This window comes from Hylobates moloch, unplaced genomic scaffold (assembly GCF_009828535.3).
Source record: "Hylobates moloch isolate HMO894 unplaced genomic scaffold, HMol_V3 SCAFFOLD_22, whole genome shotgun sequence".
Taxonomy (NCBI): Eukaryota; Metazoa; Chordata; class Mammalia; order Primates; family Hylobatidae; genus Hylobates; species Hylobates moloch.
This window is the reverse complement of record NW_026652297.1, coordinates 16,694,659-16,717,117: the sequence shown is the minus strand read 5'-3', so window position 1 is coordinate 16,717,117 and position 22,459 is coordinate 16,694,659. Positions and strand designations below refer to the sequence as shown.

Below are 22,459 nucleotides of genomic sequence, written 5' to 3'. Positions count from 1 at the left end.
CACTATGAAATATAATACAGTAGTTAAGAAGAACGAGCTTGATTTATATGTACTGACAAGAAAAATCTATAAGGTATGTAAACAGTTGAAAAAAAAAAGCTACAGAGTTTTACATTTGTCAAGATCTAACACTAAACAAAATTAGAAATATGTGAAATCCATATGCACACGTAAAAAAAATGTATAATGAGTCGTGGATGGAAACTCGCAAATGTGATATTAAAGACTAGCACTATAAGACTGAGTGAGATTTGGAGAGTACAGGAAAGGAGGCTTTTCGTTAATATAGAGAGATATTCAAAAATTTGTGAGTGTGATCTCACGTATTATTCGGTTAAAGAAAGAAAATTAAATGAAAAATTCATTTTTAAAAAGGTTGCAATCCTGAATTATGGGAGAGAAATAAAAATTAGCAAAACATATTTGCAAAGTGCCTTAGGAGGAAGGAGCTGAAACCCTAAAAATGGGTCAGATTTTTTTTTCAGAGACAATACAGAAAAGAAGAGGCAAAGGGGCCGAGATGGGATACAGACCTGTATCACACAGGCGTGTGCACATTCTCATTTAGAACTGAAACAAGGGAGTCAGATTTAAAATTCTGGTGCAGATTCCAAAGGTGTTCTCTGAGGAAAAGTTCTTTTGTTTGGAGATGCCATGTGTTACAGCACAGAAATTGATCAACCTGGCTTAGAGCGTCACATTCTTCCTCTGCTGGAGCAAGAGGTACAGAAGGAATTGGAATTTAGTGGAATTGAAGATCTTTTTGAACAGCGTCTGCAGAATGTAGTTCATTCTCACCTGGCTGGGTAGGGAAGGTTGGAAGGGGGTGGTCAATAATCATTCCTGGTCACTGTGAGTCTGGTATCACCTTGTAGACCACATGCGTGTCTCTTCCTGTCCACATCACTGTAACCCCAGTGTAGGCACTCCTGCTGGCCAGAAGGCCCAGGTTCTCTACACACCACTGAGTCAGTCCCATATCCCCAGTGGGGCACCTTGACCAAAGCCATCAGCTGAACCACCTTCTTCCTGTCCCTAGGAAATAACTCTGATCTCTGGGCTAAGAATCTGAAGAAAGAAGACTATAAGTTGCTGTGCCTCGATGGTTCCAGGGAATCTGTGTTGGAGTTTGAGAAATGCCACCTGGCCAGAGCCCCGAATCATGCTGTAGTCACACGTAAAGATAAGGAAGATTGTGTCCGCAAGGTGTTACTTAACCAGCAGGTATGGACCAGCCAGGGCCTCCCACCTTTTCTTCCTAGATGGCTATAGGCTATTTGGGGGGAGTTTACAACAAAGTGCAGCCATGACTCCAGCACTTTCTTTTTGAAAACTAGAATTTCATGCATTGTGCATTTCATGCCATGCATTGTGGACTACAGTATCAGTGTTCAAATCTCAGCTCCACAGCTTCCTAGGTGTGCCATCTTGGGTATATTACATAACCTCTCTATGCCTCAGCTTCCTCATATATAAAATTGTAATAATAATATTTTTACCTACTTCTCAGTTAGCATGAGTATTAAGTGAAGACATGCACCCAAACGGCATAGGAAAATGCCATTTCCTATAGGAAGTGCTCAAAACATATTAGCTGTGTAATTATGGAACTAGACCTTTCAGGCCTAGCTCTGCTTCTAGCTCCTGGTCACTGGTGTTTAGATCTGATCCATGTGCTCTTGGGACCAGGAATCTGCCTTTCTGCTCCCCCTGACCTTGTTCAGGGGTACTCTCAATTCCTCTACTCCTGTCCTTCCCAAAAATGAAGAAGACAGCTCCTGTTTCCCAGCGCTGGTTGCTACGAGTCATCAAGAGTGGATTTCTGTTCCTCTTGCCTAGGCAGACTAAGCACTGTTCTCAACAATCTGAAAAACACAGGACCCTTGCCCTCGGAGAGCCTGTCCTCTGGGGGAACAACCACTCAGGGCCAGTCTTGTTGAAGACAGGGACTGCCTGAGTTTTCTAATCCTAAAGGCCCCTCCACATACACACATCACCTTCCTTTTGGGCATAGCTGCCTGCTGTTGATTCACCATTACCTTTTTAAAAAAAAAAATAAGATAGAGTATATTTAGAAGTCCTTTTAAGGTACATGATGACAATAATGAGCATTTAACATACATTTCCTAGCTGCTATATGGAAGGTTCAACATTTTGCAGTCATCATTTCACTTACAACATTTGGAGATCTGGAAAAGTTGAGTGGCTTGCCCAAGAAAGGATTCAAAATGCAGTCAAACATGAACTTTTAAGAACTACCTCTGCCACTCCTCTGGGAGGGTTCACATTTAACATCTTCTTTGACAATAACATCTGAAAGGACATGTTACTGTCCTCTCATTTCCTATAAGCAGCCCCCAATGAAGGGCAATGAAGTGGGGAAGAGAGGTCAGAGTAGGCAGGCATGGGTGTGGGCGGGAGGGACTTCTCAGAGAAAGGCGGGACCAGGGACCCTATAGATGATTTTGGGGGCATCATGAAAGCATGGAGCTGGGTCCTAAGTGGGTAAATGGCAGATAAAGGAGGTGGAAAATTCCCAAGGCATACTCTGTAGCTTCCCTTTTTCCCCAGGGCTGGTTCAGAGCTTTCAGACTCTTCTCATCCATGTGTTCCCAGCTGCTAAAGACCACAGGTCCTCACGGACTTTCTGTTCACTTGACAGCGCTTATTTGGAAGCAATGTAACTGACTGCTCAGGCAACTTTTGTTTGTTCCGGTCCGAAACCAAGGACCTTCTGTTCAGAGATGACACAGTATGTTTGGCCAAACTTCATGACAGAAACACATATGAAAAGTACTTAGGAGAAGAATATGTCAAGGCTGTTGGTAACCTGAGAAAATGCTCCACCTCACGTGAGTAGGAGGAACAGCATGGGGAAGTGGCAACCAAACACGGTGGTGAGTGCCAGGGTGGTGGGTACAGGAGGGGTAGGCTGTGGCCCTTGGGATAGCACAACATGGACAAAATGAAATGGTGAGTGAACAATCTAAGCCCGGCATGTATGACAGGCTTGGCTGTATGGGCAGATAGTGAGGGGATACAGGCTCAGAGCACTAAGGTAGTGAACTTATTGGGCATAGAGAATTCCATCTTATTTCTAAGAAAAGGACTAGGTTTATGTGTACATGCCATTGCCCTGCGGTAAACTTTTGATTAGAGTTGCCTTGTCCTATATGGTAGCCACCAGCAAGATGTGACTATTTAAATTTAAGTTAATTAAAATTAAACTAAATAAAAGATGTATTTCTTCAGTCCCACCTAGCTGCATTTCAAGTGCTCAACAGCCACATGTGGCTCCATACTGGTCAGCAAAGAGAATGTTTGTATCATCACAGAAAGCTCTTTCAGACAGCACTGCTCTAGACAGCTTCAACAATGATAGGTTCTGGTAACCATAAAGTTGCCATGCATACTACTCATTTGGAACACCAGTTTCTGAGAACTGAAATAGAATAAAACACGCCTTCACAGTATAACTATGTTGGGTGTAACTGAGTCACCTGAAAAAGTTTGGAAGCTGGGGAATAACATGTGGTGGTGCAGGGCAGTTAGTCTTTCCACAGGAGTATGCAGATAAGGGAGTCTTGATCCTTATTAAAAGGCTGATTCTCAGAGCCTTGAGATACTGATTTAGAAAGTCTGTGCTAGGTCAGGTATCCGCATTTTAAAAGTTGCCCCCATGTAATTCTGACGGAAGCAGCGATGTGCTTGTCTAGGTTCGCTATTGTGGGAATCAAGTTGATATTTACCTAACCTATATCCTCCACAAAAGGAGACGGTCGGGCTCTGCTCTTCTTTCCTCCATCCTTAGCCCACAGCACAGAAACTGGCACATTGCAGGTGCTTTTTGCTATGTCAGTTCCTCACCTGCTTAAAGAGGTCAGGGAGGACAGTCTTCCTGGGCGACTCCCGGCCTCACGAACTCAGATGTGTGAGCCTCGCCCATAAGAAACAAGGTGGGGAACCCTGTAGGGCAGGAAAATCATGTTACAGCTTTGGCGTGGGGCACTCCCCAGGATAGGCACAGGAGCTGTGCAGGCAAGTAGAAAAGAGCACTGGGAGAACGGCCCAGTTCACAGAAGAGGAGGCAGCAAGTCTGCACACTTTGTACTATGCTGAAATTGTTCAATCACTCAACAGTCCAGAAATAAATATAGGAAGATTTTGAAAATCCTACCTCTCTGCTCTGCTCCACAGCACTCCTGGAAGCCTGCATTTTCCGTGGACCTTAAAATCTCAGAGGTAGGGCTGCCACCAAGGTGAAGATGGGAGCGCAGATGATCCATGAGTTTGCCCTGGTTTCACTGGCCCGAGTGGTTTGTGCTAACCACGTCTGTCTTCACAGCTCTGTGTTGCCATGTGTGCTGAACAAGAAATAAAAATTATTATTGACTTATATTTCAAAAACTCCATTCTTTCCTAAGTATTTTCAACAAAAGGATTTCTTTATGCATTCTGCCTAAATACCTATGCAACTGAGCCCTTCCTTCTCAGCTCAAGATTTGTCTGGTCTTTCCCTACAGCTTTGTGTGTGCCATGGCCACACCTCCTGGGTACAGTTCAAGGAGACATCTTTTCTAAAAAGGTCTGCGTGATCATTAAAATATAATCAAATGTATACTGGTGTGTGTGTGTGCACGCACGCATGCGTATGTGTGTGTGTCATGCTAGGGAAGGGGCAGGAAGAAGGATGGAGAGTGAGTTACAGAGATCAAGTACTCAAGTGAGTGCAGAAAGACTACAGAAGACTCACCTTTATTTTGGTATTTTAAATGAATTCCATCAGGCATAGCTGAGGTCCTGATTCTAACTAGTTGAAAAAAGTGAAACACTGACATCTTTTTTGCTGAAAAGCATTCCCTGAACCTGATGCCACAGCAGTTACTGCCCTGTCTCCTGCCCTTCTCAGCCCAGCTTCCTGTAAGGTGGAGGCTCACTTTTCTGTTTCACTTATTATTGGCTGAACACACAGAGTTTCGTCTTCTGCTTCACCAACTTACCTGAATGTACCCTGGCAAAAGTCACCATCTACCTGCCAACTGTTAAACCAATTCAGGTCTTCCATTCCTGAGCCCATTTCCTACAGTTGATACAGTTGATCACTCCCTCCTCCTTGGAACTCTTTTCCTCAGGTTCTCTGACATGGCGGGTCTCTGCTTTGATTCCTACCTCTCTCTGTTCATTTGTAGTCTTCACTGTGGGCTCATCCTACTGGTCTGGAAACCTTAGGGAAATCTTCCTGGGGTTTTCTCTTGATCCGGTCAGTGCTCCTCTCACTTTGCAGGCCCTCCTTCAGTGATGCTCGTGACTCCTAGGCATCTATATCTATAGCTGTGACCCCAGCCTCCAGCAGTATCCCTGCACTTATACATCCTACTGTCTACCTGTGGGTCTATACTCGAGTCTTGCAGCAGTCAGAAATCCAACAAATCAAAAATTGAAGTGATCATCCTGTTCTTCTTTCTCTTGCTTCGCTAAACCAACTGTTGTTATAATATATTCCATATCAGCTGAAGACATGGTCATCTACCCAATCACATAAGCCATAAATAGAGGGGTGAAATTTCAGTTCGCCATTTTCCCTCACACTACATCCAGCGTCACCAAGTTCTGTTGATTTTGCTTTCTAAATAACTTCAGTTGGCTCCTTTCTTTTCCTGACTCCTAACACAGCCTCATCTTATACTTAAGTGCAGAACTGCAGATAAGGAGTATCTGGACACAACATTCCACACCTCTCTCAACTGTCTAGTATTCAAGAAAATAGAACTCTGGGTCCACTTTGCAGTCGAGACCTGATATGGACCTTTTTACACACAGCCCTGCTTTCCTCTGAGCCTATCAACACTCTGCCTTATTTAATATTCACCTAAACTTACCCCAAATCCTATAACTCTGCCTTTCCCTTTGTTTGGTGAGATACCCCATGGTTCCCCTGGGATGCAGTCTATCTCATTGCAATGGATCAATAAACCTAATTTTATTACACTACAGGTATATTCCTGGAAGTCTTAGACAACTGGGCTAAAACAAAAATATTCAACATCCATTCTTAATTATTAAATTAATTACTAAAATAGGATAGACAGATGTTATTTGGCCATAATTTTATATACATGTAAACAAAAGCTAATATATACCTAATGAAGAAACAGAAGCATTCCTACTAAAGTTAGGAACATGAAAAACATTGATTACTATCTATCTTATTTTACAGTGTTTTAGAACAGGTAGCCAATCCAATTATATAAGAAAAATAAGTCATAATATTTAAATAAATGCCAAAATTACTTTTATTTGTAAGTGATTACACACCTAGGAAATCCATGAGAACCAAATAATAATAAAGTATTATGGCCAGGCACAGCAGTTCATGCCTATAATCCCAGCATTTTGGGAGGCTGAGGTGGGTGGATCACCTGAGGTCAGGAGTTCAAGACCAGCCTGGCCAACATGGCGAAACCCCATCTCTTCTAAAAATACAAAAATTAGCCTGGCTTGGTGGTGCACACCTGTAGTCCCAGCTACTCAGGAGGCCGAAGCATGAGAAGTGCTTGATCCTGGGAGGCGGAGGTTGCAGTGAGCCAAGGTCGCACCAGAGCACTCCAGCCTGGTGACAGAGCAAGACTCTGTCTGGAAATTAATAAAAATAATAATAATAGGCAGGGCGTGGTGGCTCACACCTGTAATCCCAGCACTTTGGGAGGCCAAGTCGGGTGGATCACCTGAGGTCAGGAGTTGGAGACCAGCCTGACAACATGGAGAAACCCCATCTCTACTTAAAATACAAAATTAGCCGGGCATAGTGGTGCATGCCTGTAATCCCAGCTACTCGGGAGGCTGAGGCGGGAGAATCACTTGAACCCGGGAGGCAGAGGTTGTGGTGAGCCGAGATCACACCATTGCACTCCAGCCTAGACAACAAGAGCGAAACTCTGTCTCAAAATAATAAAAATAATAATAATAATAAATAATGTGGAAAAAGTGGTAAAATAAAATTCAGTAAAGTGAAAGGAAATATTAAAATAAAAAATAACTTTCTTGTATACAAATAATAGTGAGTTAGGACAATAATAATTAACAAGAATAAATAAAATGTATCATTTAGTAAATTAATAAAAGCTACATTTAAACCACACTTATCAAAGTAAAAAATAATGTAAAGAAGACATATTGCTTTGGATAGGAAGACTCAGTATTGTAAAGATGTCAATTCTCCCTAAATTAATCAATATACAATTTTTTAACTTGACAAGATGATACTAATCCTCAACTAAAAAACAAAAGTGAGACAGATAAGAAAAATTCTGAGAAAAAAATAATGAGAGTGGATGAGCTCTTCCAGCTGTTAAAATGTTTGATAAGCTCCTGAACCTTGGCCTTAGCAATGATTTTTTGGCTATCACATCAAAAGCCCAGGCCACAAAAGCAAAAATAAATAAATGGGACTACATCAAGCTGAAAAGCTTCTGCATAGCAAAGACAACAAGCAACAAAATGAAATGGCAACCTATGGATTGGAAAAAAATATTTGCAAACTATATATCTAATAAGATACATCAAATTGATAAGAACTCATAGAACTCAATAGCAGGAAAACAAATGATCCCATTTAAAAATAGGCAAAAACCTGAAAAGACATTTCACCAAGAAGAAAAATGGCCAAGATGGATATGAAAAGGTGTTCAACATCACTAATCATAAGGGAAATGTGAATTGAAACCATTATGAGATACTAGATAATAATAGGATGACTATTATCAAAAAGTCAAAAGATATTAATCATAAACGTGGATAAGGGTGAAGAGAACCGAGAACCTTTGTGCATTGTTAGTGAGAATGTATAGCCATTGTGGAAAACAGTATGGAGGTTTCTAAATAAACTGAAAATAGAGCTACATATGACCCAACAATCCCTCTTTAGGGGATATACCCAAATAAAATGAGATAACCACCTTGTATAGATAAATGCGATCCCATGTTCATTGCAGCATTGCAGCCAATATAGGGCAGCAACCTAAATGCCTGTTGAAGAATGAATGGATAAAGAAACTGATATATATATACAATGAAATATTATTCAGCCCTAAAAAGAATATCTTGCCATTTGCCATAACATGGATGAAACTGGAGGACATTAAGTGAAATGAGGCAGACACAGAAAGAAAAATATTACATGATTTCACTTATATGGGGAATCTAAAGAAAACCCTCAAATACAGGTATAAAGAGATAACAAAACCTGAGGTGGAGGAGGGTGGAGAGATGTAGGTCAGAGGATACAAAGCAGCAGATAGGAGGGCTAGGCGCAGTGGCTCACTCCTGTAATCCCAGGACGTCGGGAGGCAGAGGTGGGCGGATTGCTTGAGTCCAGGAGTTTGAGACCAGCCTAGGCAACATGACAAAACCCCATCTCTGCAAAACAAAAAAAAACAAAAAAACCCAAAAAAAACAACAAACAAAACAGACACACACACACACAATTAGCGAGGCGTGGTGGTGCCCACCTGTAGTCCCAGCTACTCAGGAGGATGGATTGAGCCTGGGAGGTCGAGGCTGCAGTGAGCAGTGATTTGATCGTGCCACTACACTCCAGCCTGGGGACAGGAGACCCCGTCTCAAACAAAACAAAACCAAGTAGCAGACATGTATGATGAACAAGCCTAGAGATCTAATGTACAACATAAGGACCACAGTATAGGTAATAAATTCTACTTTATTTGGGATTCCTCCTTCACTGTAGTAATCTTTTTTTTAAACTACATATGTATCTCATAACATGTTGTATACCTTAAATATATTCAACGAAGCTTATTTTAAAAAATGAAATGTATAATGATGACTGGAAAGGGTGGTAGTCACATGGAAATAATGAAGCAGAATAAAAGTTCCAGACATTAAATGCAAATGAGAATTTAGTACATGATAAAGCCGGCATTATACTCGGGGGGGATAGATAGGCTACTCACTGAAGTGTTTAGAAGCAAAGTGGCTGAAAATTTTGGCACAGAAGAAAATCTCGTGGACCTCCAATTTACCGGTTAAAGTAAAAACTTTCGAAACGTATAAAGGTTTAAATATAAAATTAAAATCGTAAAAACATTACTACGTTAACATATTTCTTATATAGTACGTAGAAAGATTTTCTAACATTCCACAAACCGAGTAGCAATTAAGGAAAATATTAATTTCAGATCATACAAAATTCAGAAGTCCTGTAAGACAAAAATAGACAAATAAAAGGTGAAGATTTTAAAGAAAGAACAAAGGGCTAATCTATATTTTGAAATCAGTATAAAAAGACCAACAGAATTTGAGACGTGAGCGCGGCCAGCTCTGCTGGGCCCTCCAGGCCCTCCGCCCGGTAGAACCCGGAGCCCTGGCCGCGGCTGCCCCACAGGGCCCATTCCTTGAAGCAGCGGCGAACCACTTTGCCCTCACCCGACCTGCCGGCTGCAGTCTCCCCGCCCAACCTTGCCAGGCTCAGACGAAGCTTCCGCCGAGCCGCCTGGACGCAGCGCCCCTGGGTGGCGGCAGGTATGGCAGGGCGGGAAGCAGGGAGGCGGCCCCAACGCCGCGGAGGCCACCAGCGGGTGCAGAGGGCCAGGAAAGCGGGTCTGCGCGCAGGCTCAGCTGCCTCCGTAGGCCATGGAGCCGAGCAGATCCGGGTCTTAGGGTGGCCGCAATGTCCCAAGTGGACGACACCCACCTAGTCCCGAGGACAACCGACAAAGTCCTTAATGGGCCCAGAAGGTGAGGGGAGTCCGGCAATGAGGGGTGGTAGGGTTAGCGGCCGTCGCCCAGCTGGTCTTCCTTCTACCAGACGCTGGTGCTGGAAAAGAGAAGTAGAAGAATAACTTGCGCCATTAGGCCCATCGGAAAGGCCCACCACCCTTTGGGAAGATTATTGGCTCTTTATAGAAGGCCCGTGTATATCCTACGAAAAAACTGCTCTCAACTTCCCCCAGCCTTTTAAAAGAAAACATTTGCTACATGGAGCCGTTCTAGGTGTAAAGAGGTTGCGACTTATGATAGAGTTAGAAAATCACACATCTTGTAAATTCCCATTTGTTAAAAATAATAATAATAATAATAAGACATAAATGGCTTCTGGAGATGACTTTTTGCAGTGAAGTTGTTAGACCACCTCTGGAAGTGACAGCAGGAGCCACACATCCACGTTTATTAAGTGGGTTAGAGCAGGAATCCCCAACCCCTGGATCTAGGTTGCACACTCCTTATGAGACTCTGATAATGCCTCATGATCTGAGGTGGAACAGTTTCATCCTGAAACCATGCCCCTACCTTCTATGGAAAAATTGCCTTCCCTGAAACTAGTCCCTGGTGCCAAAGAGGTCGGGGACCACTGGGTTAGAGGACATGGGGCAGAAGACCTCAGAAGGAAGAGAGGACAGTTCTGTGCCACACTGGTCATATTTAGAAGACATTTTCATATTCCAACCATTGTTCTGTGTATGCATTTTATTTCTCACAACTGTATATGCAGTTGACAATACTAAGTATTTTTTGATCTACCCTTTCTAGATGTTCTGAAATGCCTATGTTAAAATTAGAGTTAGTAAAATAACACATTTTGGAAATCTTTTTGTTAAAATTCATATGTAATGTTGTTTTGGTTGGGGTGGGGAGTGGCCAAACCACCTAATAATACACATTGTGTTTGTGCACTGGTTCAGGGGAGGAGAGAGAAAAGGAAGTGTAAGAGCTCTATGCCAATGTGCTTATAGTGAGGCAAGGTTAACCATTGTCTCATGCCTGGGCATTTTGTTTTACTTATCTGGGTATATTGTGTATCTAAAGGATAAATGAGTCCTGACTTTACAACATCTAGTCTTTCTAGATGTTAAAGAGGTTGCTAGTGTATGACAAAAGTAGTTAGTAAACTAATATATTTTGTACATTTCGTTTTAAGATTCCCAGGAAAGACTGTCTTCTGAAAATTTGAGCATTATTGCCCAGTGGGTTGATGGAGATGGGAAGGTGTAGGCCAGAATGTTCATATTTGGAAGACTCAGTCGTAACTGTTTTTACATGTGTTCACTTTATTCAAGACTTCTGTGCATATAGTGGACAAATTAACTTCTTACCTGAAACGTCTTATCTATGTAGATGTTCAGAATTGCCTGATGTATGTTAAGTGTAGAGGTAGTAAAATATCACCTTGTAAATATCTTTTTGCTAAAATTCTTGGGAAGTACTGTCTTTTGGAAGTGGAATTGTGAAGCCACCTCTGTACACAGTATAGTACTGTCTACACTTGTTCAATGGTTTAGAAACGGGAGGGAAGAAATTGCCAAAGGTAATATGCTAGTGTGTTCATACTTGGACGTTTTAGTTTATGGAAGAGAAGAGAAAAATTCCCTGACTACAATTGGTTTCATTGTAACTTTCCATCTGCTATTGGAATCAAGAACTAAAAATTTATCAGTAGGCAGCAGTCAGTATCGCACGTCCTTCCTCTGCATCCGTGCCCATGGAGCTCCTGATGGAGATGCGTGAGTACAGGGAAGCAACTAATCTCACCCCTCCTGCTCATTCCTGAGAATGGGAGTGCTAACTTCTGAGTGTGGGAGCTGTGCACATTTCTTTTGCCCAGGAAAGATACTGAAGAAAAAAAGTCTGTTTTCTTAAACCTTTTTTCTTCTTTTCCCAACTTCACCACCACGGCAGCCCGCTTCATTCACATAGCTCTGACCGAATATCCTCAGAGAGTTAAGACAGTTACAGTTCGAACTCTCTGTGTCTGGCTCTTCCTTCTTCCCTGCATCTTTAGTCCCCAGTCAGGAGGTCTAATGGTAATATCCAGTGATTTTTCTAAAGAGGAATCAGTGATTATATTATACAAGGGGTGTGTGTGCGTGTTTTGGGTGGTGAATACAGAGCAGGGGTTAGGACCATAAGAAATAAGAGAAATGGAATGTGGCATGACTGCTGCCAGTTCTGATATTTTTGAAATTGGTAATTTAAAATAAAGTAGTTGGTTTACTTACTTAAGCCTCACATCTTAACCGTCCTTCCTTGATCTGGAGTTCCTATCGCCTACCTTTATCAATAAAAATGCCTTGAAAATGAATCCTACTATGTTAAAGCATACGGTTAAGTAGATAGAAGCCCAATTGCCTGGGATGAAGTCCCAAGTCTGCTCATTACTATCTATCCTTGGGGAAATTACTCAACCATGCTTCAGTTTCCCCTCTGTAAAGTTAGAAAATGAGTCAGTGTGAGAATTAAACAAATTAATACATTAGGCAGGGCGTGGTGGCTTGTGCCTGTAATCCCACCACTTTGAGGGGCTGAAGCAGGAGGATCGCTTGAGCCCAGGAGCTCAAGACCAGCCCGGGCAGCAGAGAGAGGCTGTATCTCTACAAAAATAAAAATAAAAAAACTACCTGGGCATGGTGTTCGTGCCTGTAGTCCCAGCTATTTGGGAGGCTGAAGCAGGAGGATCGCTTGAGCCCAAGAGTTCCAGGTTACAGTGAGCCATATTGTCACTGCACTCCAGCCTGGGCAACAGAGTGAGACCCTGCCTGAAAAAAAAATTAAAAGTATTCAGAATGATGCTTGGCATCAGGAAGTGCTCATTAACATTAGAAACTATCTTCATGCCCCACTGTCTTCCCCATACACCATAGTCTTGCTTCCATCCCCACACTGCCCCATCCCTTGCTTATCCCCTTGAGCTCAGACTCATTCAAAGCCCTGTCAAAGGAGCCTCTCTGCTACAGAAGATGCTACTGACCACTTATAGGACATATCTGTTTTACTCCTGTGCCACTGACTCTTCCTTCTTAGGCTTTTTTGTGGGTTCCTTTCCTCATTCTTCATGTTCTCCATGATTTTAATGACCACTTATTTATTCCTGACTCCCAAATGAAAATCTAGTGTATACTTGTGGAACTTTATGTGTTTACTCATCACTTGCTTGACATAAGCTTTTAGATTTCCCAGAAGCACTCGAAACGCAACATATAGAAAAGAGACAATTTTCATTCTGGCTACTCTTACATTAGATCCACAGCCCCAAGCCCCCTCCCGTTGAGGTCCCTAATTCATTTAATGGCTTTCTCATCTTCCTAGTCACCCACACCCACCACCTAGGATGCAGCATTGATAACATTCCTTTTACTTAATTCACAATATCCAACTAATCATATCCTATGTATTTTAACTCTCAGACATCTCTCAAATTTGTGCTCTCGTTTTCATACCTATTTCTGTCTCTGTATTAGACTCTGAGCATCCTTTGCCTAAATATTGCATCTTTTGCCTAAATGCTCTCAGCTGGTCTCTCTGAATTTTTTTTTTTTCTCTCAAGTCATAGTCCTCCATAGATCTGTCAATTATCTATGTCACCCCAGATGAAACTTCTTATTGCATTCTGGATAAACTCTTAAGTCTCTCAACATGGCACACAAAATCCCTTCTGGTCTGATTCCTGCCAACCTTTCGAGCTTCATCTCCTGTCACTCCTACTTAAATTACTGCTCTAATCAATTTTTATAGATTTTATAATTGATGATTTGGCATCCGTTGATCACTAGGCCAAACTAACAGCCAACATTGTTTACATTTCCCCTGTGGCCTGGCTTTTGAGGGTGTGCCTAAATCATATTGCAAATCTTCCTAATACAACCCTTAACATCTGTGTTTCACTTCTTGCCCAATCAAAAATGTCTCTATCTAGCTACTCGCTGACACATTAATAATAAAGGAAGAGTCCCAGTTCCTTTTTTTTTTTTTTTCCTTTTTTGGAGGCAGGGTCTTGCTCTGTTGCCCAGGCTGGAGTGCAGTGCATGTGATCACAGCTCACGGTAACCTGGAATTCCTGGGCTCAAGCGCTCCTGCCTCAGTCTCCCAAGTAGCTGGGACTGCAGGCATATGCCACCATGCCCAGCTAATTATTTTTTAATTAAAGAAAATGTTTTTTGCAGAGACGGGGTCTCACTATGTTGCCCAGGCTGGTCTTGAATTCTTGGCCTCAAGCAATCCTCCTGCCTTGGCCTCCCAAAGTGCTGGGATTAATAGCTGTGAGTCGCCGGGTCCAACCTCAGTTCCTCTCTTTTTCCTTGTCCCTGTGCACGGTGAGGTTTTGTGTGGCCCTGAGTGGTATCAAGCTAAATAACAAGCAGAGAGGGAGGCTCTAAAAGAAAATGATATTTATTCAGGAATAGGCATTGCAATGGGAATACGCATGCCATAGTCAACTATGTGCATATTCAGGGAGGTGTAAAGGAAGACAAATATTTTTAAAGAAAAAATGAGTCAGATTCCATAATTGTTTTGAGATAATTATCCTCGGCTACAAGGGCCAAATGGCAAGGATGGCATCAGTACTAGGTTGGACAGGCAGTTGCTGGGTAGCTGTCCTCACAGACGTATTTTTTTGTGTGTAAGGTTGCGATGGCCTTTGTGCAAGGCTGTGGTTTTTGCAGTCTTTTGTGACAGTTTTTGTCATCAGGCATGGGTGCATGAGAACCCTCCCTCCATGGCCTTTCACTGCTCCATTTTTCTGATTAAAAAAAAAATACAAGTGACTCCATTTTGATTCTGACAACTTTTTCAATGGCAATGTGGAACTGTAATAAACTTTTTTCAATCTTTCAGTGACACTGACATCTTCATGTCTCTACTCAGCCATACAATTAAATTATGTGTACATTTTTAAACAATGACACCTGTTTAATGACAGAGACTGTGAACTGGGACCCTCTAGGCTGGCCACTTTTGGTGTTTTACTTGGGCCACAAGTTTTTGAAGGCTTTCAATTACCTACGGAAAATTTCAAAAGTGGAAAATTTCCTATAAAAATCTGCCTTCATTGCTTCTCTTGAAAACTGGAAGAACTGGCCACCCAGGTCCCACAACACCTACCTGGCTGAATAGGTTCGGCCCCACTTTCAGTAGAAATAACTTCTGCAGTTTTCAACAACACCAGCTCTCATGAGCGTAGATTTTCCTAGTTGCTTCCTTTAATGCAGACATTTGAGTTTGCAGCCCTAGACTGACAGTGTAGGGGCACTGAATTAGTTAGGTTTCCCACGTACATCATTTCCTATACTCATTTTCTTCTGCACAGCACCTCTTTTTCCTTTAACCACTCGCAGATGCTAACTCATTCTTCAGGACTCAATTCGAATTTCCAGAACCTTTTCTCTGAACTCATGATGGACTCCGCGCCCTATTATGTATTCCCACATCGCTCCGTACATCCATCTGTCACATCCCTTGCCACATTAAATTCTGATTAAATGTTTGTAGGATGCTTGAGTTCTTCACAAGTCTCACGTCACTTAGCGACGGTCGGGAAATCCTCTGTGGTAGTTTCGGGAACCATTCATTCATTTTATTGATTTCATCATTCTTTCAACAGTCATAACGTAGGTGACGGCGACTGACTCATATCTTAAAAGATGTGTGTGTCCCTCGACAAATAACCTGTCTGCCCCATCGTTCTGTAGGAGGACGGAGTCCCAGAGAACTACAACTCCCATCAGGCACTTGGGGATCGCCACGGCTAAGGGAGAGACTGTGGCTTAGAAACCACCATTCGCGTGAGGCTCTTCTGCCCGCGCCTGCGCAGAGTGCAGGGCCACGTCGCTTTTGCGGTATCGGGAACCACGCGTCTCATCCATGGCTTCCGCGGACTTGCGCAGGGTGGCAGATGGCGGCGGTGCTGGGGGCACCTTCCAGCCCTACCTGGATTCCTTGCGGCAGGAGCTGCAGCAGACGGACCCAACGCTGTTGTCAGTAGTGGTGGCGGTTCTTGCGGTGCTGCTGACGCTAGGTAAAAGGCGGCCGATAGTTATGGCGGGTGCCGGGCGGGCAGAGGTCCGGGCTTTGGCTGCACCGCTGCAGGCCGGGGACGCGGGGCTGAGAGGGCGCCTTGAGGGCATCAGGAGGGTGAGACCCACCCAGTCTACACCCTACCCTCTCGCCTGAAGCAGCGGCAGCAGCTGGGCGTTAAGGGGGATCCCGGGCAACCCCCGGATTTACGTCCTGGTCCTTGGGGCGCGGATTGCTCTTCGTCATCTGCCCTGTTAAGTTGGAGCGCGCTGTTCCTCGCCTTCCGCTGTTCTCACTGCAAAGACTCTGGGTCTTGACACCAACTTTCAGCCTCCGGTGTTTGCGTGCGGGCGCTGGGATACCAAGGTAGTGATATAGCACTTGAGTCCCCAGTCCGAGTAAGGACTGCAAAGAAAAGTTGACAGTTGACAGTGCCTGGCTCTCAGTGGGTCCCTAACAACAGCAATAGTAACCATTATGATAAAAGTTAATTCCAGGTGAATGAGGTGTTTCGTCACAGACTTCTGTGAATTTCCCCACCCCAGCCATGCACGTGTACTGATTGCCACGGCGTAATTTCTGTTGTTTTTCTCTGTCTATTCCACAGTTTTCTGGAAGTTAATCCGGAGCAGAAGGAGCAGTCAGAGAGCTGTTCTTCTTGTTGGCCTTTGTGATTCCGGGAAAACGTTGCTCTTTGTTAGGGTAAATGATTTCATTTACACCCCTGTTAAGCTTAATAGAAAATTTTATAGCATCCCAGTATTCCTAGCATGTCATGGTTTATTTTGTAAAAGAAGCTGATGCTGTTAAATTTGGGAGTTAATTCTTGACTTACTTGGGAGAACAAAAAGACTCGTAGAAACCCATAATTGAGAAATATTGATCATTTCTCTTTTTCTGTTTGCCCTTGCCAGATGCTTATATTTAGTCTTTATCACATTTAAGGGTTTTATTTAATTAGTTTCATTCCAGAATAGCAGGAGGCATAGAAGCCAGTGTCCTACAGTTTATATATAATTCCTTGGTTAACAAATTCTTATGAGAGTTTATCAAAGACGCTTTTTCACAGGATGATCCTTCTTTGACATAGTGGGCTAGTTAGGCTTCTTTTTACTAATGTTTATTTTTAATACATTTAGTATTGTTAACTGTATTTTAATGTGGTGAATAGGAGAGGTTTTCTGCTTTTTAACTCATCTTTTTGAGAGTATAAATTATTTCCCTTCCATTAAAGAAATATCTCAATTTTTTTTTTTTTTTGAGGCAGTGTCTGAGTAGCTAGGACTACAGGCGTGCAACACTACGCCTGGCTAATTTTTTATATTTTTTGTAGAGATGAGATTTTGCCATGTTGCGCAGACTTCAAATCATTTTTGATGGTTAAAAATCTTTATAGAAGCTTGGCATATTTGGCCACTAACTGTCTTTTGAGAATAATGTTGTTTTTATTCCACTGAGGAGTAAAATATGCAATTAATTAGATTTTTTTCTACAGGTAAAAAAAATCAATGTGGTCTTTTTCACCTATTGCAAGCAGCATTCATTTACTTAACCTTACACCTGGGAGACTTAGACTAATAGAACTCAATTTAGGTTTGCTATTAAAATGTTGAATATCACCCATCTTGTTTTTTTTACAGTTGTTAACAGGCCTTTATAGAGACACTCAGACGTCCATTACTGACAGCTGTGCTGTATACAGAGTCAACAATAACAGGGTAAGATGTTTGTGGAGTTTTGGAGTCTGATAGTCTTACTTTACGGTGGTGTGTCAGTTAAGGACATTTTTAGGATGAGTTCATCTGAGGATGTAAGTACCATTTGAGGCTTATTTTATGGAGAAACATATTCTTTGTGACAAATTCTGCTCTTGACAATCTGTACAGTAGATTTAATCATGCCCTCCTCTGCATTGTTGTACCTTAGTACAGTAATGTTATATCACATTTTATTCTTATTTTTTGTTTCTGTGTCTTCTTTCCAACTTTACAATGAATTCTTAAGAGTGGGCATTAAACCTTTTAAGTTTTGAATAGGTAATATATGCACATGGGACAGAAATTCAAAAGGTTAGAAAGGATATTTGGTGAAAAGTAATTTTTCCTTTCCTTTCCCCACTACCTAGTCTTCTCCTTAGAAGCAGTGACTTCTTTTTTTGTGTGTAGTCTTCTGGATGTTCTGTGCATATACAAACATGTCTGTATATCCTTTATTGTTTTTTTTTTTTTAATGCTGTTCTGCCTATTATTTTTTTCATACGGCTGATACAACTTGGGCTTTTCTTATTCTCCTACATTTGTATACATAGCACCATCTGGTTGGTTTATGAGCTGCATAGTACTCCACTCTGTTGCTATACCATAAAATTAAATTCTTACTTAATCAGGACTGTGTTAATAGACATTTAGTTTTGTTATTATAACCTTTGTTTTTACAAACAATGCTGCAATGGATATCTTAGAGTATATATGAGTGTATTTCAAATATAAGGAATCATGGGGCCTGGCTTGGTGACTCACGCCTGTAATCCCAGCACTTTGGGAGACCGAGGTAGGCAGATCACTTGAGGTCAGGAGTTCAAGACCAGCCTGGCCAACATGATGAAATCCTGTCTCTACTAAAAATACAAAAATTAGCCGGGTGTGGTGTGGGCACCTGTAATCCCAGCTACTCAGGAGGCTGAGGCATGAGAATCACTTGAACCTGGGAGGTGGAGGTGGCAGTGAGCCAAGATTGCACCACTGCACTCCAGCCTGGGCAATAGAGCGAGACTAAGTCTCAAAAATATATATATATATATATATATATATATATATATATATATATATATAAAAAGAAATCATGGGAAAGACATTTTACATACCTCTGTAACTTCAGAATGTAGACAGTGACTACCAAACTGATTGTAATGCGTAATAAGTTGGTTGGTTTGTTTGTTTTTGAGACAGGAGTCTCACTCTGTTGCCCAGGCTGGAGTGCAGTGACGTGATCTTGGCTCACTGCAACCTCTGCCTCCCGAGTTGAAGCAATTCTCCTGCCTCAGCCTCCTGAGTAGCTGGGATTACAGGCGCCCACCACCATGCCTGGCTAATTTTCGTATTTTTAGTAGAGATGGGGTTTCACCATGTTGGCCAGGCTGGTCTTGAACTCCTGACCTCAAGTGATCCACCCACCTTGGCTTCCCAAAGTGCTGGGATTACAGGCGTGAGCCACTGCACCCAGCCATGTAATAAGTTTTGGTGAGTGAGTGGAGTGAGGGCTGGTTGGAGGGTGTGGATGGATGGATAGATGGATGAATTAGAATTGTGGTTTGCGACCTTTTCTGCTTCTCTTTGTCTTCTTTCCCCTTTCTCATGCCTCCAGAATTAAAGATTGTAAAGAAAGATAAAGGGACATGTTTTTAAATATCTTAGAGATGTCTTTGTTTTTTTTTTCGATGATGACACTCTTTGTGGCCCAGACCTTTTTAAACTCCCAAGGATTCAGATTTTGAAATTCCAGGTTTGGAAGATCATCTAGTACCTGCACTAGATTTTTAACTTAGGATATTCCAGGATGTGCTTTAAATCTGTACCTTCTAATATGTAGCCACTGGCCACATGTGACTGTTGAGCACCTAAACTGGGACTAGTCCAAATTGAGGCATGCTGTAAGTGTGAAGTACACACCAGATCTTGAAGACTTAGTATGGAAAAAAAGAACATAAAGTATCATTAATAATTTCTTTTTTTATTACATTTTAAAAGATAATATTTTGGATATATTAGATTAAATAACTATTAAAATTAATTTTACCAATTTCTTTTTACTTTTTTATTATGGTTACTTCAATATTTAAAATTACATATGTGGCTTCTGTTATTCTATATTTCTACTATATTTCTATTCTATCAATATTTCTACTGAATATATAGAGCATTTTTCCCTTCCATCTTCACTCTTTCTCCTACCCCCTTACGTTTTCGATCTAATCTCTTTAGATAGTAATGTACCTAGTAATGTATCTTCCGAATTGCTTAGAGTGTGTGGTGTAGTGCTGCTTTTGAAATGGAGCAGTTAAGTCCCAACCTGGGATCTCCAGACTTTTAACAGTACTTAAAGAGAGGGACTAATAAAAAACATATTTGTCTATAAAGAAATGCACAGGCTGTGTGAAACGTAAGGTCATAATAAACCCAGCTGGAATTGTGTTAAATCTGTACAGGATACTGATTGCCTGCTTCTGAACTGTGGGTATGGTTGGCTTTGGATAATGTAGAACATCTAAGAAATGATGGTCTGCTGCATGTACCAGGCCACATCTGAGAGTCTTATTGTTGAGCACAGCCACACTTACACTGAATATAAACTTTATTCACCATTCCAGGCCTTGAACTTATATTCAAGAATGGCAGCCTGGCATGGTGAATAGAACTTATTAGGGTGCATCGTAGATTTGCTCAGTAGGGGCTCAAGAATTGACACAAATACTGATGGAGCTGGAACAAATAAATGATGTGTCTGGAAGATACATATTTAAATAATTAGATTAAGGGTGGAAATGATAAAAGTGTACTTTGTTATAAAGATTGGAGATCCCAGTAAGAGTAATATGCTCTATGAAAAATTGTAAGTTCTTATACTACATTATTAGTTTATGAGTACTTGTTATTGTTTTCACATTTTTGCTGATACTCATACTGTACTCCTACTTTGCTGTACTCACACTGGTTTATCTCCCAAGCCTCAGGTAGATCATGCTTCCCTGACTCCCCCGGACAGGTTTCTCCTGTACCCTCAAAACATTTATCAACGTTCTCATTTTACATTTATGTGTAATTTTACATTACGTTCACCTTTCTCATAAATTTTGCTAGATCAGGAACCGTGTCTTTGGCCACTGTTACATCCCCAGAACGTTGACTAGTGTTTTATGAGTAGAAGATGCTCTGTGAACATTTGTTTGGTTAATTAATTAGGTACCAGTTTGGTAGCCAAAATATGATACTGAAGGTTTATATTGTGAACGTGGAACTGTAATGAAACATTAATGTTATTGCTGCCATCCCCAGGGCAATAGTCTGACCTTGATTGACCTCCCTGGCCATGAGACTTTGAGGCTTCAGTTCTTAGAGCGGTTTAAGTCTTCAGCCAGGTAAGAAGGAAAGAAGTGAAGTGGGCTTGTCTAGGTCTGTATCTGTATATCAAAGCCACTCATGTGATTTGCCCTGGTGGTGTTTGGGAGGCAGCGTGGTATCCTGTGGTAGACCTTGAGGTGACCTTGGGGTCAGCCAGTTCTGGGTTGCAAGTCCACCTTCACGGGGATGATGAGGATTTTATGGGATTAAAATGCTTAAAAAGTGTTTTTTAGTGTTTAGGAAATGTTAACCCTTCTTGTCATTGTTACTAAATGTTTGCATTTATTCTGAAGATGAATTTAATAATGTATATGACTATTAAAATCTGAAAAAAGAATTTTAAAGCTGGGATGAATCCTAGAAGTTATTAAATGCCAACATCATTTATATATATAGTGTTTTTCTTTTTTTTTTTTTTGAGACGGAGTCTCACTCTGTCGTCCTGGCTGCAGTGCAGTGGCGTGATTTCGGCTCACTGCAACCTCCACCTCCTGGGTTTAAGCGATTCTCCTGCCTCAGCCTCCTGAGTAGCTGGGATTACAGGCACGTGCCACCACACCCTGCTAATTTTTTATATTTTTAGTAGAGACGGGGTTTCACCATGTTGGCCAGGCTGGTCTCGAACTCCTGACCTCATGATCTGCTGGCCTCGGCCTCCCAAAGTGCTGGGATTACAGGCGTGAGCCACTGCGCCTGGCCCATATATATTCTCAAATTACCTAAAATTGATGTTTCAAGAAGTACAGAACCAATATTTCCATATTTCTTTTAGTGTGTGCTGTGGTGTTACTGACTCTTAAGTTCTTCCCTAAAAAGTCTTATGCTGCAGTTTCAGATGCTTCTTTTTTGGTCTCTAACGTTAATAAGAACTGAAGAGGAAAATCAATATGCCACATTTCACTGATTTGAAGACATTTTAATATCTCTGAATTTGGAATATATCTTATAGTTGATGGTGTCATAGTTTAATTGGCAGTATTTTCTCTTAGCGATCCCTAAAATAATGTCTTTAATTGGCAGCATTTTAGTTTTGATGGAATGAAGTAGTAGATTCTTTGCCTTTTTTTTTTTTCTTTCTTTTTTTTCTTTTTTCTTTTTTTTATTATACTTTAGGGTTTTAGGGTACATGTGCACAATGTGCAGGTTTGTTACATATGTATCCATGTGCCATGTTGATTTCCTGCACCCATTAACTCGTCATTTAGCATTAGGTGTATCTCCTAATGCTGTCCCTCCCCCCTCCCCCCACCCCACAACAGTCCCCAGAGTGTGATGTTCCCCTTCCTGTGTCCATGAGTTCTCATTGTTCAGTTCCCACCTATGAGTGAGAACATGCGGTGTTTGGTTTTTTGTCCTTGCGATAGTTTACTAAGTATGATGTTTTCCAGTTTCATCCATGTCCCTACAAAGGACACGAACTCATCATTTTTTATGGCTGCATAGTATTCCATGGTGTCTATGTGCCACATTTTCTTAATCCAGTCTATCGTTGTTGGACATTTGGGTTGGTTCCAACTCTTTGCTATTGTGAATAGTGC

The 22,459-nt window shown here is 41.7% G+C and overlaps 2 protein-coding genes and 1 long non-coding RNA gene across 5 annotated transcripts in view; 2 read left to right on the top strand and 1 right to left on the bottom strand.

Moving 5' to 3' along the window:
* The window catches only part of TF (transferrin), a 31,888-nt gene extending 27,490 nt beyond the window's left edge, over positions 1-4,398 (top strand). Inside the window, exons 15-17 of the mRNA XM_032143451.2 lie at positions 1,040-1,224; positions 2,663-2,852; positions 4,198-4,398. Of these exons, the coding sequence (XP_031999342.1) occupies positions 1,040-1,224; positions 2,663-2,852; positions 4,198-4,232 (410 nt within the window). The 3' untranslated portion in view covers positions 4,233-4,398. The remainder of the gene's footprint in view (positions 1-1,039; positions 1,225-2,662; positions 2,853-4,197) is intronic.
* On the bottom strand, positions 197-15,594 carry LOC131382307 (uncharacterized). Of its 2 annotated transcripts, XR_009211675.1 has the most exons (6): positions 14,893-15,594; positions 12,411-12,548; positions 9,710-9,832; positions 7,956-8,025; positions 4,178-4,364; positions 197-708 (listed from the first exon to the last, which is right to left on the bottom strand). It is a non-coding gene; the product is annotated as an uncharacterized LOC131382307 (long non-coding RNA). The 2 variants fall into 2 exon arrangements; XR_009211676.1 differs by lacking the exon at positions 7,956-8,025.
* SRPRB (SRP receptor subunit beta) lies at positions 15,576-22,030 on the top strand. Of its 2 annotated transcripts, XM_058433606.1 has the most exons (5): positions 15,576-15,805; positions 16,412-16,506; positions 17,445-17,522; positions 20,856-20,938; positions 21,343-22,030. In XM_058433606.1, exons 1-5 carry the CDS (start codon positions 15,652-15,654, stop codon positions 21,446-21,448), a joined length of 516 nt encoding a protein of 171 aa, XP_058289589.1. In that variant the 5' UTR covers positions 15,576-15,651; the 3' UTR covers positions 21,449-22,030. The 2 variants fall into 2 exon arrangements, with proteins under 2 accessions (XP_058289589.1, XP_032000233.2); XM_032144342.2 differs by lacking the exon at positions 21,343-22,030 and having other exon boundaries at positions 15,577-15,805; positions 20,856-21,077.
* The last annotated feature ends 429 nt before the right edge of the window (positions 22,031-22,459 follow it).

What these genes read in the sequence shown, in the direction of transcription:
- SRPRB (XM_058433606.1), top strand. Translation starts at nt 15,652, where the DNA reads ATGGCTTCCGCGGACTTGCGCAGGGTGGCAGATGGCGGCGGTGCTGGG. An exon ending in AAACGTTGCTCTTTGTTAGG is followed by an intron (nt 16,507 to 17,444) that starts GTAAATGATTTC and finishes TTTTTTTTACAG; the next exon opens with TTGTTAACAGGCCTTTATAG. An exon ending in CGGTTTAAGTCTTCAGCCAG is followed by an intron (nt 20,939 to 21,342) that starts GTAAGAAGGAAA and finishes TTTTTTTTTGAG; the next exon opens with ACGGAGTCTCACTCTGTCGT.